The following is a 12,417-nucleotide window of genomic DNA, read 5'->3' on the forward strand; positions in this document are numbered from 1 at the left end:
AAAAGGTTGTCGGCCTTAAGCAGAAATCTCAGATGCGAGCCCAAGAAACATAAATATATTGGGGAAGTGCTAGCTATCTAAATGTATTTCTTTCCAGTATGTGGGACGCCTGGTTTCATTGCCTTTGCTAAGATTTTGCTCCTGGTCCCAGAGCTATGAAGGTGCACGTTTTCACCTTGTGTGAAAAAGGATAAACAGTGGTCTTGATCAACAGACATTTCAGGAAGGACTTTAGGACAGAGAACTTAGTAGACTTTAGAATCACTCAGAACTGCATTGAAATCCAGGATCTGAAATACACTGTCAGCAAGTTAAACAGTTGGGCAAATTACTTAACCTCCCTGAAACTTGGTTTCCTAATCTGTAAAATGAGAGTAATAACAACTACTTCAATAAGGAGTTTATAAAGGCTAAGGAAGTTAACATACATAAAACCAGGATCTAGCAAACAAAAAGTACCTCCTCAAACAGAAATACTTGTTATTATGTTTGAACATAATATGAACTCTAACTATGGAAGTGGTATTCACTTTACTCTGAAAGTAACATCTGCTTAGATAAGAAGTTTCCTGGGTGAAATATGAAGATTCCGTAACAGTTTTGTGACCTCGGTGGCTTTTAATCCCATCATACAGAAATGCAGATCTATGATGCCCTGAGCCACATAGCCAGCTGGTTCTTACAGAGCTTGAACCTCTTTATAGCCTTACCTGTCCACTCCTGGCTGAAGGAATGATTTTCATACTTGCCACTCCTTGTAGTTATGGTCACATTGTAGAGACGGCCTGGGGTGAGAGAGCTGAAGGAACATTCACTGACAGACTTGGGAATAACAAGGGACTGAACGACCTTGCCGTCATGAGAGAGTGTCACTACATAGTTATCCACATCTCCAGGAGCTGGCAGCCAGGATATGCTGAGGTAGTCATTACGGCCAGAATTGTTTACCGTTACTCCACTCACGCTGGAAGGGACTGTCATTTTAAAAGGGGAGAATATGTTTTAAAAGAAAAGCACAATCAAAAGTTTGAGTCATCTATCATGGTCAGCAAAACCAGTCTGGACTCAGGAGGTCTAATCTGATTACCCAGGAGGTCAAGGAATTGTTCTGGAAGCTGAGTGTTCTTATATCAGGAGGATGATCAAAATAAAAATGCAAGGAGGCCTTTTGGGTGCCTCAGAAATACAAGGATGCCCCTATTGCATTTTTGTGGTGTTGCTATTCATAAAATATTTTAAGTGGAGGCATTTTTATGTAAATGTGTCAGGAGGTTCCCGCTGTAGGAAAGGGAGCAAACATAATCCAAATAAGTCAATTTGAACCAAACTCATCAATAAAGCAAAGGTGTTTGAGGGAAATGGTGAAGAACGCAATAGCTTTTCAAAAAAACTTAGACTTTGGGGTAGCTTTGATCTTCTTGTGATGAAGTTATTTATTCCTGGGGTGTCTAATAGCTGACACAATAAGGGGTTGTGTTTTCCCTTTGCAAAGCATTTCCTGCCCTCTAGTGGCAAAAAATAAACCCAAACACCTATCCTGGAAGCAACAAGTCTCTTGATTGGACCAACTGTGGGCAGAAAGGGCTATTGTGGCAAGAATGGCTTTTCTGATGTCAACCATAATCATTTGCTTATTTTAATTTTGGTTTATTGCCACGGACATTTACCGAGAACCTACTATTTTCCAAGTATACAAAACGGAAAAGATGTAGATGCCCTGAAGGAGTTTCCTGGCTAGTAGTCTGCAAATTAATCATTATGGTGCTGAGTAACGGTTGTACCACGTGTCAGAAATAACTGCACAGTAAACAGTACTGCCAGTAGTGAATATAAGAATAAAATCCTATAGTATACATGAACTGCACTACTGTTTTCATCATTAGTTGATTAACTTCAGCTAAATAGTTTCATATAATTGTCAATATCAGTATATCATGTATAACAGGTGAGATTTGGCTAGATTACCTCTGAGAATCCTTCTAATTTAATATGTTCTGACTTTGTGATTTAAATTCCGAAGTTTCTTTACACTTATCCATCACCAAAAATTATAAACAGCACCCTACGGAACAACTCTGCTAATGCTGTTCCATATATATAGACATTTCCTAAGTGTAAAGATGAACTTCTAGCCATAATATTTATGTAATGATGCCTGCCTTCCTTCTTTTCTTGTTTTCTTCCTTTTCCTTTCTTTCTTCCTTCCTTCCTTCTTCCCTTCCTTCCTCCCTTCCTTCCTCCCTTCCTTCCTCCCTCCCTCCCTTCCTTCCTTCATGTAACCATCTGTACATTCCTTGTATGCACTCAAGGGAATTACGTGTTTTTAAAAACTTCTAGAAATATTCATAACTACTAACATTTTATTAGAAAAGATACAATTACCAAATTTTTGCCAAAAAAAGTATAAATTCACAGTTAAGAAAAAAATAGATATGAAATTTATTTGTTTTTCCTTTAGAATGAGCATCTTCTCAGGTTAGAATTGGATTAGTTAAGCATATCTGATATCTTTAATTTAAAATATTTTGCCACCTTATATAGGCTGAGAGTGTTTCTCTATATGTTTTAACTCTGTGGAAATATAAGTGAATAAGAAAACCTTTCAAAATTATTTCAGCATTGAGCAATATTTTAGCAATTTGAGTAGATGGTAATGATTATCAAGGCTTTAGTACTGAATTTTCCCATTCTTGCCACAATAGCTCTTTCTGCCCACAGTTGGTGTACAAAATTTACTAATTCAGGCACCTTTCAAAATCTCTAGTTACTGTTTCTACAGTAGTATCCCACTTTTCTCCTTTCTCATGATAATGTCTATACTCTTAATGTAATTGAGTAAAATAACTTATGCTTCTATTTATTAAAATGTTCCCTCTCCTCAAAACTTTATGATTATTCTTCAAAGAATTTCTTGACTCTTTGTTGTGTACTTTTGTCATATAATATGGGTCAAATACCGATACCTCTGTTAAAATAAAGGTATAAAAATAATTATAAGTACTACTTATTTCAAGTGATGCTAGGCACCAGACTATTTTAGTATGTCCAGTAAGTTAGAGAGCACTTGCGGTATTTTAAAATAGAAATTAACTTGTGGCAGAGTCTGACTAACTGTCATTAAACCATTTCCTTTTCATGCAGCTAGACTGTATTTCCCAGCTTCCCCTGCAGTTAAGTGTAGCCATGTATTCCTGTCAATGAAATGTGGGTGGAAGTGATGTATCTACTTCCATGTCTGGTAATCTTCCTTTTCCCCATGACCACTATTCTCCAGAGAAATGGAGAGAATTCTGAGGACCGAGGAGAAGTGAGAGCCACAGATGTAAGACCTTGGATCCCTGAATTACTGTTTGGAGAAGAACCAACCAACAGAGTTGTCCAATTAGAAACAACCACATTCTACAGTTGTGTAAACAGGAAATAAATCAGTCTAATCTGACTAATACAACTTCAATTCACTAGGAAATGGATGCAAGCTCCTTTTCAACTTTTCTCCTCAACATTTTTGTTATTTCTTTTTCCCCACTTTGATACCCAGCATGGGGGTAAATTACTGGAGACTGATTAGAAAATGGGAGGCTTAAAGAAATAAGTTAATGGCAGAGCTAGTACCAGCATTTAGGCCTCTTAATTCTCAAGCTAAGTTTTTCAGTTCCCCACCCGCAATGATGCTACACCAATCAATGTTGCCGAGAACTACTAAAAGAAAAGAAAGAAGGTATCGGGGGAAGGATGCAGGTATCACTATCGGCTGCCACAAAATGGGAGAAACGGGCATACATAAGTGAATTTCTACCAAAAAGAGGAAATATCTTTTCAATGAATTAGTTGCTTTTTTGAGAGAGTTCATAAAGTTCATGTTCCTTGGGTTTATTAAGTAGCTGAGACTCACAATTTTAAAAAAAGAACATATCTATGATGCCTGCAGCTGATACTCAGAATCTGAGCATTAGAGATGTAGAAGAAAGAGCCTGATATCCAACTTATAATGATATAAAATTAAGTAGGCAAAGTTACTGACCTGATTCTGAGTTCATTAATAATTATCAAAGCTTCTGTTGAATTTAATTTTTTTCTTTCTATGAAGCTAGAATATAAATTTTATATAGTTTACTTGTGATCTTCATTCGTGTTATGTAGAAATTATATTTCCTTCCTTGGTGCCATGCCTCTCTCTGACACATATGATCATATGACAATTTTTTTTGTTTACTTAGCTCTCTGCCCTCTTTGATTGTGATCTTTTTAAAGTCAAGGAACATTGTTTAGGTGGAATACAGTATTAAGCACTTGTTTAATGTTGCTTATGAAAATATATGTGATTTGGAAATTTTATTAGTTTATTTTTGACCACAGAAGTTGGCCATCATTTTCCTTCTATGTCTTAAAATATGAATACGAAAGAGTGGAATACATTTTTTTTTAAAGTCTCATTACTTATTTATCTTAACTGAGACATAAGCATTTCAAAGGACTGAATGAGAGGATAAGCTTAGGCATAAATTGACTATCATGTCATCACAAAGGTTTTTTTCTAGCGTTCTGACACACTTATTTGAGATTTTACAAAATTCAGAACTCATTCTCTCCTATCCTCATCTACTCTTCAATTTCCATTCATGGTGAAACAACATGTTCCTTCAGGATGGTACTGACACTTGGCTTTTATGAAGGTCAGAGATGAATCCGTTTATAAAATGTTTTACAAATGGAACTCCAAAGGTTCCTAGTGCTCTTCTTACCTGTTCTTCCTTCCACCACCACTTGTCGGGAAGAGATCCCACCGCTTACTGTTGTTACTACCACAGAGTAGAGACTGCCTGATTTGAGAGAGTGGAAGCTGTATCTGCTGATTTCACTGGAGACACTTTCATTTTTGATGACCACATTTTCATGGATGAGTAAGACTTGGTAGAATTCTATGTCTCCCGCTGCCCGAGTCCAGTTAGTAAACAGGCTGCTGGTTGTCCCTTGGTTAGCCACATGCAAATCAGTCACTTGGGCAGGCACTAAAACACAGTAGACAGAGAGAAGAAAAAAACAGATGATACTTAGTCACTCTAAGGAAGTGTAACAAAATGAGTCAAAAATGGAGACAGTCTTGAAATTGCTAAATATATGGATTTTAAATATTTTTTGCTATAGACTCTCAGCTCAGTTTCTGTGGCATATGGCAAACTACTCCTCTATAGAGATTCTATCATTGTGAAAAAACTGCCTACATGGGAAATCAGAATTATTTTGAATCCAGGAATGAGATGACATATGCCTATTAAGTAGTCTTGATTTAAAATTTTCAATAATGAAAGGCTACTACTTTTGAAGATAGCTTACTTAATGTGATTTTATCTGTCCTTACCCCATGAGAACTCAAAACCACATCATCTACCTGAGTTGATGGTTATAGGTGGTATTATGAAACTCCTTCAACCTGATGATTAGGTTGTAGTCTAGAAAATTGGTTAATTCTTTATTGGCACATTCTCAAAAGGGCTATTATTATTATATATGAAAATGCCACAATAATAGGAACTATATTATCATATATTGATAGTAATCATAATAATAACAACAACTACTGAGTGCTTGCTGTGTGCCAGTTATGGGTTCTATGTTTTTATAGAGATTGCATTATTTGATACTTATTCAAAACTTTGTGCAGTCGATTGTATTATTTTCTTTAATGAGGAGAGAATCAAAGATCATAAAATGTAAGTAACTTAGCTAATATCACAGTGCTAACAAATAGTTAACCTGGGGTCCAGAGCCTTTTCCTAATTAGCAACTATTGTAGTATTATGATTTCTAACCTATTTATAAACAAATCTTTTATATAGATCTTGAAGTTGGCACTCGATAGACATACATCTTCTTTGTGCTTTTTCCCTGAATTATGATAATCAAAGGGGTTGAGATCTTGGCACCACTCTTCTCAGAATTTGTTGACTTGGATTCAAATACAAACATATTCATTTAAAAATATTATTTAAGAGGAAGATAGTCAAAAGGTACAAATTTCCAGTTATAAGATAAATAAATAATAGGAATGTAATGTACAATGTGGTGACTATAGCTAACATTGATGTATAATATATCTTTCTTTTCTTTTTATTGTGCCTATAAGAAAAGATGGATGTTAGCTGAATCTATTGTGGTAATCATTTCACAATATATGTAAATCAATCCATCATACTCTATGCTTTAAACTTATAATGATGTATGTCAATTATTTCTCAATAAAACTAAAAACATTATGCTATGCATAGATCAGAAGATTCAATTTTAATTAAAACTTTTGTATGTAAAGCAAATAAATTTTAATATGCCAAAACAATTTTGGAAAAGAACTAAGTTGAAGGACTAACATAATCTATTCCAAGACTTACTAGAAGCTACAGTAATGAAGACAGTGTGATACTAGCAAGAAGATAAACACGGATCAATAGAACAATTGAGAATCTAGAAATAGACAAACACATATATAAATCCATTTATTTTTTACAGAGATGCAAGGGCAATCCAGTGGAGAGAGAACAGTTTTTTCAACAAATAGGGTTAGAATTATTAGATGTTCATATGAAAAGAAATAAACCTTAACCCACATCTCATACACATATAAAAATTAACATAAAATAAATTATGCATTCTAAATTTAAAACCTAAAACTATAAAACTTGTAGGAGAAAATCTTTGTAACCTCGTGTTAGGCAAAAAATTCTTAGATATGACACCAAAAGCATGATTGATGAAAATAAATGATAAATTGGATGCCAAAATTAAAAACTTAGGTTCTGCAAAATACACTAATGAATTAATGAAAAAGTAAGCCACAGACTTTGAGAGAAAACATTTCAACAAACATTTGAGACCAAGGACTTATATCTGGAATAAAAAATTCTCAAAGTTCAATGTTAAGAAACAAATGACCCTATTAAAAAAAGGGCAAAATATTTGAAAATATCTTCTTCCCCAAAGAAGATAAATGAATGGTAAATAAACATAGGAAAAGATGTTCAAAACCACAAGTCATTAGGGAAATTAAAAACACATGAGGTACCACTACACACATTAGAATGGCTAAAATTAAAAAAAAAACAAAAAAAAAACGTGACAATACTAAATGTTGCCTGCTTATATGGAGGAACTGGAAATCTCATACATTATTGGTGAGGATGTAAAAATCTCCAACCATTTTGGAAAACAGTTTGGTACTTTCTTACAAAGTTAAATATACACTTACCACATAACCTAGCACTATTGGTGGTGGGGATAATGAAAATGATCTTAAGTCTAAAATAATGTCTTAGACTTTCATTTCTGGCATTATAGTAGGCTACATACCATGAAAATCCCCACCAACAAGCACAACGACATGTGTTGGATAAAATATAAAAATGTAAATGCATGAATGAGTTGTCAAGAATGTAGGGACTTCTCAGACCTAAAAGTAAGCGATACAGAGGTAATTGAATCACTGAAGCAGACTTTCATCCTGAGGGCATCCTCAAAACATAAATTTAAGCTTTGATTTTATAGCTTTTTAAGATCTACTAAATAGAAGGTAAAGTGTAGGGCTTTCTCAGGGTGAGAAGCCTTACAGATAACACTGCATAACATAGGAATTCTGAAACATAACATTCTAAATAAAAGTAAAATAAAAATTCCCTTTCCACTCCCCACATCACTCTGACCTCCTTAGCATTGGATGGAGAAAAAAATTTCCATTGAATTCATAACCTCAAGACAGCTTCAATGAACGTGTAACCCAAATTCATAAGACATGAATAATCAAAAACCTCAGGTTGATAATTTAGATTAAAATACGTCTAGATTGATTGTAGTCTTGCGTACCTGAAAAAATCAAATGAAAAGAAAATTCCGAAACCCACTTTCAAACGAGGCATCAAAGAATTCCCACACAAAAAATTCTCAAAATATATGTTTATAGTAAAAAAAAAATCTCAAACATTTAAGGGAGTAAAGCACCATGAGGGAAAGGCAACAAACTCAATAGACAACAGAATTGAACTCTTGAAGATTTCAGATATTATAATTACAGACACAAAATATAAAATAAAAATTATTACTTTGTTTATAGCAATGAAGGAAGAGAATGGAAATATGACTAAAGAGCAACAGAACACAAAAACAGATTTGGAAGAGAACCAAAAAGGATGTTTAAAAGTAAAAAATATACCAATTGAAATTTAAAATTCAGTGAGTACATACATAAATAGTTTAGACGGAACCAAAGAAAGAATTAATGAAATAAAACAAAGAGCTGAGGAAATTATCCAGATTATAGGCCAGAGAACAAGTACATAAAAATATTATATGTATTAAAACATCGCATAATTTTAGAATACTAGTAGGAGAACAAAGGGAAAGGAGAAGAGGCAAGAGACAAAATTAGAGAGTTAATGAATGAGAATTCCCAGGATTGATGAAAGATACTAATCTGCCAGTACAGAAATTCCAATAATCTCAAGCAGGTTAAATAAAAGAGTTTCTACTTAGATCATTACTGTGAAAAAGCAGAACACCAAAGGCAAAGAGTAGATCCTAGGCAAAAGCATTCCTAGAAAACAAATTACCCCATAGAGAAATAAAAATTAGACTGACAGCTGACTTTTCAACATCGGCAATAAATGCCAGAAAGTTTAGAATATTATCTTCAATGGGCTGCAAGAAAATAACTTTCAGCATAGATTTCTAACCTAAGGAAAATATCTTTCAAGATTGAGAACTCTGTAAAGACATACCCAGAAAAACAAAAGTGTAGAGAGTTTGTCTCTAAAAACTCTTAGTAAAGAAATTTGAAGAATACTCTTCAAGATGAAGGAAAGTAATCCCAGATGGAACATCTGAGATACAGGAAGGAAAGATGAGGGGAAAAGTGGGAAATTGGTGGGTCAATCCAAGGATATATTATATAAAATAATAATTATATTTTTGTGGGGTTAAAAAAGGAGAAATAAAATACAGGACAACCATAATACATAAATTAGAAAGGGGAGTCTTGGATGATGACCTTACTTCCTATTTTACTTAGAAAATGAGAGAGTTAATCAAAAGATAACGGCCCACACTACATCTATCTACTTACTGCATCTGCACCCATATACTCTTTTTCTAAGCTGACCCTGAAGTTCAACTAGTCATGCTCCTTTCTAAAGCCAATTCTTTTACTTGTGTTGTTGATCCCAATACCTCTTGCCTACCCGTGGAATAAGTGCAGCAATTGTTCCCTCTCTTTTTACATCATCACTATTCCTCTCTTCTGGAACATTCTTGTCAGTATAAAACATATTGATTTTTATTCTATCATTAAAAAGTAATCCTTATTTCAAACACACTTCCTCTTTCAGATGGTGCCCTATTCCTCTGCTTTTCTTTGCAGCAAAACTCCTTGGAAAGGTTGTTCTTTGCTCTGTTTCAATTTTAGCAAAATAAACTCAAAGTAAACAAAACAAAACACAGAACTAATAAAGACGAGAGCTGAAATGAGTAAAATAGAAAACAATAGAAAGAATACATAATAGTCACTTAACGAACATTTATAAGTTGAGTATTAAACAGCTCAGCAGATAGGATATTTTTAAAATCTAAACTTTATAAGAATATTACCTGTCCTTCCTTTCGTTGAAGATGAATTTTTTAAGTCTCCGCTAATACTGGTGACTGTAGCTATGTATTTTCGTCCAGGCACCAAATCAGTAAAAGTGAATTCTTTGGCATCTTTGGGGAGTGACTTGTGGATGAGCAAGAGGTCTCTGTCAGCTAGTGAAATGATGTATTTCTCCCATTCTGTGACAGGGGCCTGCCACATTATGCCCAGTGAGGTTTCATTGGCATGTTTGACACGAAGCTGGAGGACAGCCAGGGGGACTGAGGAAAAAGTAATGGGAATGCGGGTCACAGACTGGCTCAGAAACACTTGCATATTCTTTAGAGAGCTGTCTTTTTCCACAGGAGTGTGCTAGTTCAGCATTTCTTTTCTGAGTACTTAGGAGCATTATGAAAAAAAGGAAAAGCTAATAGCAAAAACTTTGTTTACATAACATAACCAGAAATAAGGATTCGAAAGAATACTGTTGGAAAATACTTTCTGGGTCTTCTATTTTTGACCACATATTACTTTATGAGGGTTTATCTCTACATAGGAATTCTATGATCCTACAAAAATTTAATTCAATCTTGTCATCCACAAAACCACAGAGAAAGTTCCAGGTTTGAGATTTGGGGTGGGGAGGGGCGAGTTAGGAGAATTTGTTGTTCCTAGAGCTTGGAAAGACCAAGTGCTTCTTCCCTTCATTTCTGAGGAGGGGACATTGATGTGTCCATGAAAAGGGAAGTAATAATAGTATAGCTGGTAACTAATAATAGTATTTGATTAAAGACTTCCATTATCCAAAGAACTGAGTTGCTTCCATTTCTTTAAAAGGTTTTATTACAATTTGTAGGAGATATTGTTAAGAGCAAAGTGTTGACACCACAAAATGAGAGGGAAATAAAATTATGGAAGAATCAAATATGTAAAATTATACTGTGATTTTTGCAGCAAAGAAATTTTCTGTCATCTCCTATGATAACAATGTCTTTCTCTGGAATACCTCCTACAGGGCCAGCCTGAGGCTCTTCTTGAAGAGGTATCCTTCTTTTCAGAAACATGTACATGATGGTTTGCTTGATTTGTTTATTTTTTTTATCACAATTTTGCTTGTAAATAGATAATGTACCAAGAACATTCCTATCTACTAATGAAAACTTTTTGATGTAGGGTCCATGTTCTCAAACATTTTAAGGAGCTTGTTGAGGTCTGCAAAAGTTTCTGCTAAACCCTTCACTGTCAATTTTCTTGGAGGTTCTTTTTCTTCTCTTGCAGTTTCCTTTTCTCTTGCCTCTTGATCTATGTTTTCCTGTTCCAGTTCCAACAACACCTTGTTAGTCAATTCCTCAGGAATCACTTCTAGAAATTCTTCAATGTCATTCTCATCTACACACAGATTAAAGTTGTTTGCCATCTTGTACATAGCCTTGTTGATTTTTGCAACCTCCTCATCCTTGGCAAATCCCTTGAAGTCAAGGACAGACCTCTTAAGCGTCTTCTTCCAGATGCCATTCATACACTCCTTGGGGACAACACCCCAAGCCCAAGCAAGGTTCTGGATGTTGTCATAGATGTAATCCTTCCAGAATTGCATCAGTGTCCTCCTCAGTTGCAGCAATAGCCTGGGCAAAGTCCTCCTCAGGTAGTAAGCCTTAAAAGCTGCTGCAAGTCCTTGATCCATTGGGTGGATCAAAGAGGTGGTGTTTGGGGAGAGAAACACCACTTTGATAATGGGATGAAGATCACCAACAAAAGGAAGATGTCAAGGAGCAATGTCAACAGTAAGCAAAATCTTGAAAGCTATGTTATTCTCTAAACAGTACTTCATTTTGCTGGCAGAGCCACTCAGGAGGGCATCTTGGAAGAAGAACTGGGTCACCCATGACTTCTTATTGCTCCTGTAGTACACTGGCAGTGTACGCTTATTGGTATGCTTCAAGGTCCCTGGTTATCACTGTGACGGATCACAAAGGATTTCAATTGTAGCCTGCAACGTTTTTTTCCAAGAAAGACTGTTATCTTGTCCTTAAAAGCCTTGAAACCTGGCATTGACTTGTCTTTCTAATGGGTGAAAGTCCTTTCAGGCATCCATTCCCAGAATAGAGAGCTTTCACCTATATCGAATATTTGTTCTGACAAGTAATTTTCCCCCACAATCAGCTTATCTATAGTTTCCAAAAATTCTTCAGGTGCCTTCACATCAGCACTCGCAGACTCACCACTTACTCTCACATTATGTAATGGATAACAATTCTCGAATTGTTTAAACCATCCAGAGCTAGCAATAAATTCAACATTGTAGTTGGGTCCAGTCTTTTCTTACAACATCACAAACAACCTTTTTGCTTTGGCTGTGACCATCATGGTGCTGAAAAGGATACACATCTCTGTCTGGTCTTTGATCCAGGTCATTAGAAGCTTCTCCATGCTGGATACAGGCCCTTCTCAAATTTTTGTTAGTCTCACTGCCTTCAATGAAGCAGATCCTTTAACAGCTTCCATCACCTTGGTCTTGCTCTTCAAGATTGTTGCTGTGGTGGAATGGGACATGCCTGACTGGCGAGCAATAACCATCACTGATTTTCCAACTTCATAGTCTTTAATCACTTTTAATTTCGTTTCCAGGTCAGTCATGTGATGTGGCCTCTTACTGGTGACATTAGCAGTGGATTTTGTACGCTTAGGGGCCATGATGAACAAAACAACATGAGATTAAATTAAGCACACAAAAATGATGCAGTCAAGAGACAGTAAACATGAGATGCATGAGGCTGCTGCTGTTGTAACATGGCATACTGTTTCACAGC

At 35.4% G+C, this 12,417-nt stretch overlaps 1 protein-coding gene across 2 annotated transcripts in view; it reads right to left on the minus strand.

The window, feature by feature from the left end:
- Positions 1–12,417, minus strand: part of PTPRB (protein tyrosine phosphatase, receptor type B) — a 102,860-nt gene that overhangs the window by 50,332 nt on the left and 40,111 nt on the right. For both annotated transcript variants that reach the window (XM_015598429.2, XM_006923737.3), the window contains 3 exons: positions 9,628–9,888; positions 4,743–5,009; positions 711–974 (listed from right to left, as the gene is read on the minus strand). In XM_015598429.2, the coding sequence (XP_015453915.1) occupies positions 711–974; positions 4,743–5,009; positions 9,628–9,888 (792 nt within the window). The remainder of the gene's footprint in view (positions 1–710; positions 975–4,742; positions 5,010–9,627; positions 9,889–12,417) is intronic.

The sequence above is a fragment of the Pteropus alecto genome, unplaced genomic scaffold, assembly GCF_000325575.1.
Source record: "Pteropus alecto unplaced genomic scaffold, ASM32557v1 scaffold76, whole genome shotgun sequence".
NCBI classification, from domain to species: Eukaryota; Metazoa; Chordata; class Mammalia; order Chiroptera; family Pteropodidae; genus Pteropus; species Pteropus alecto.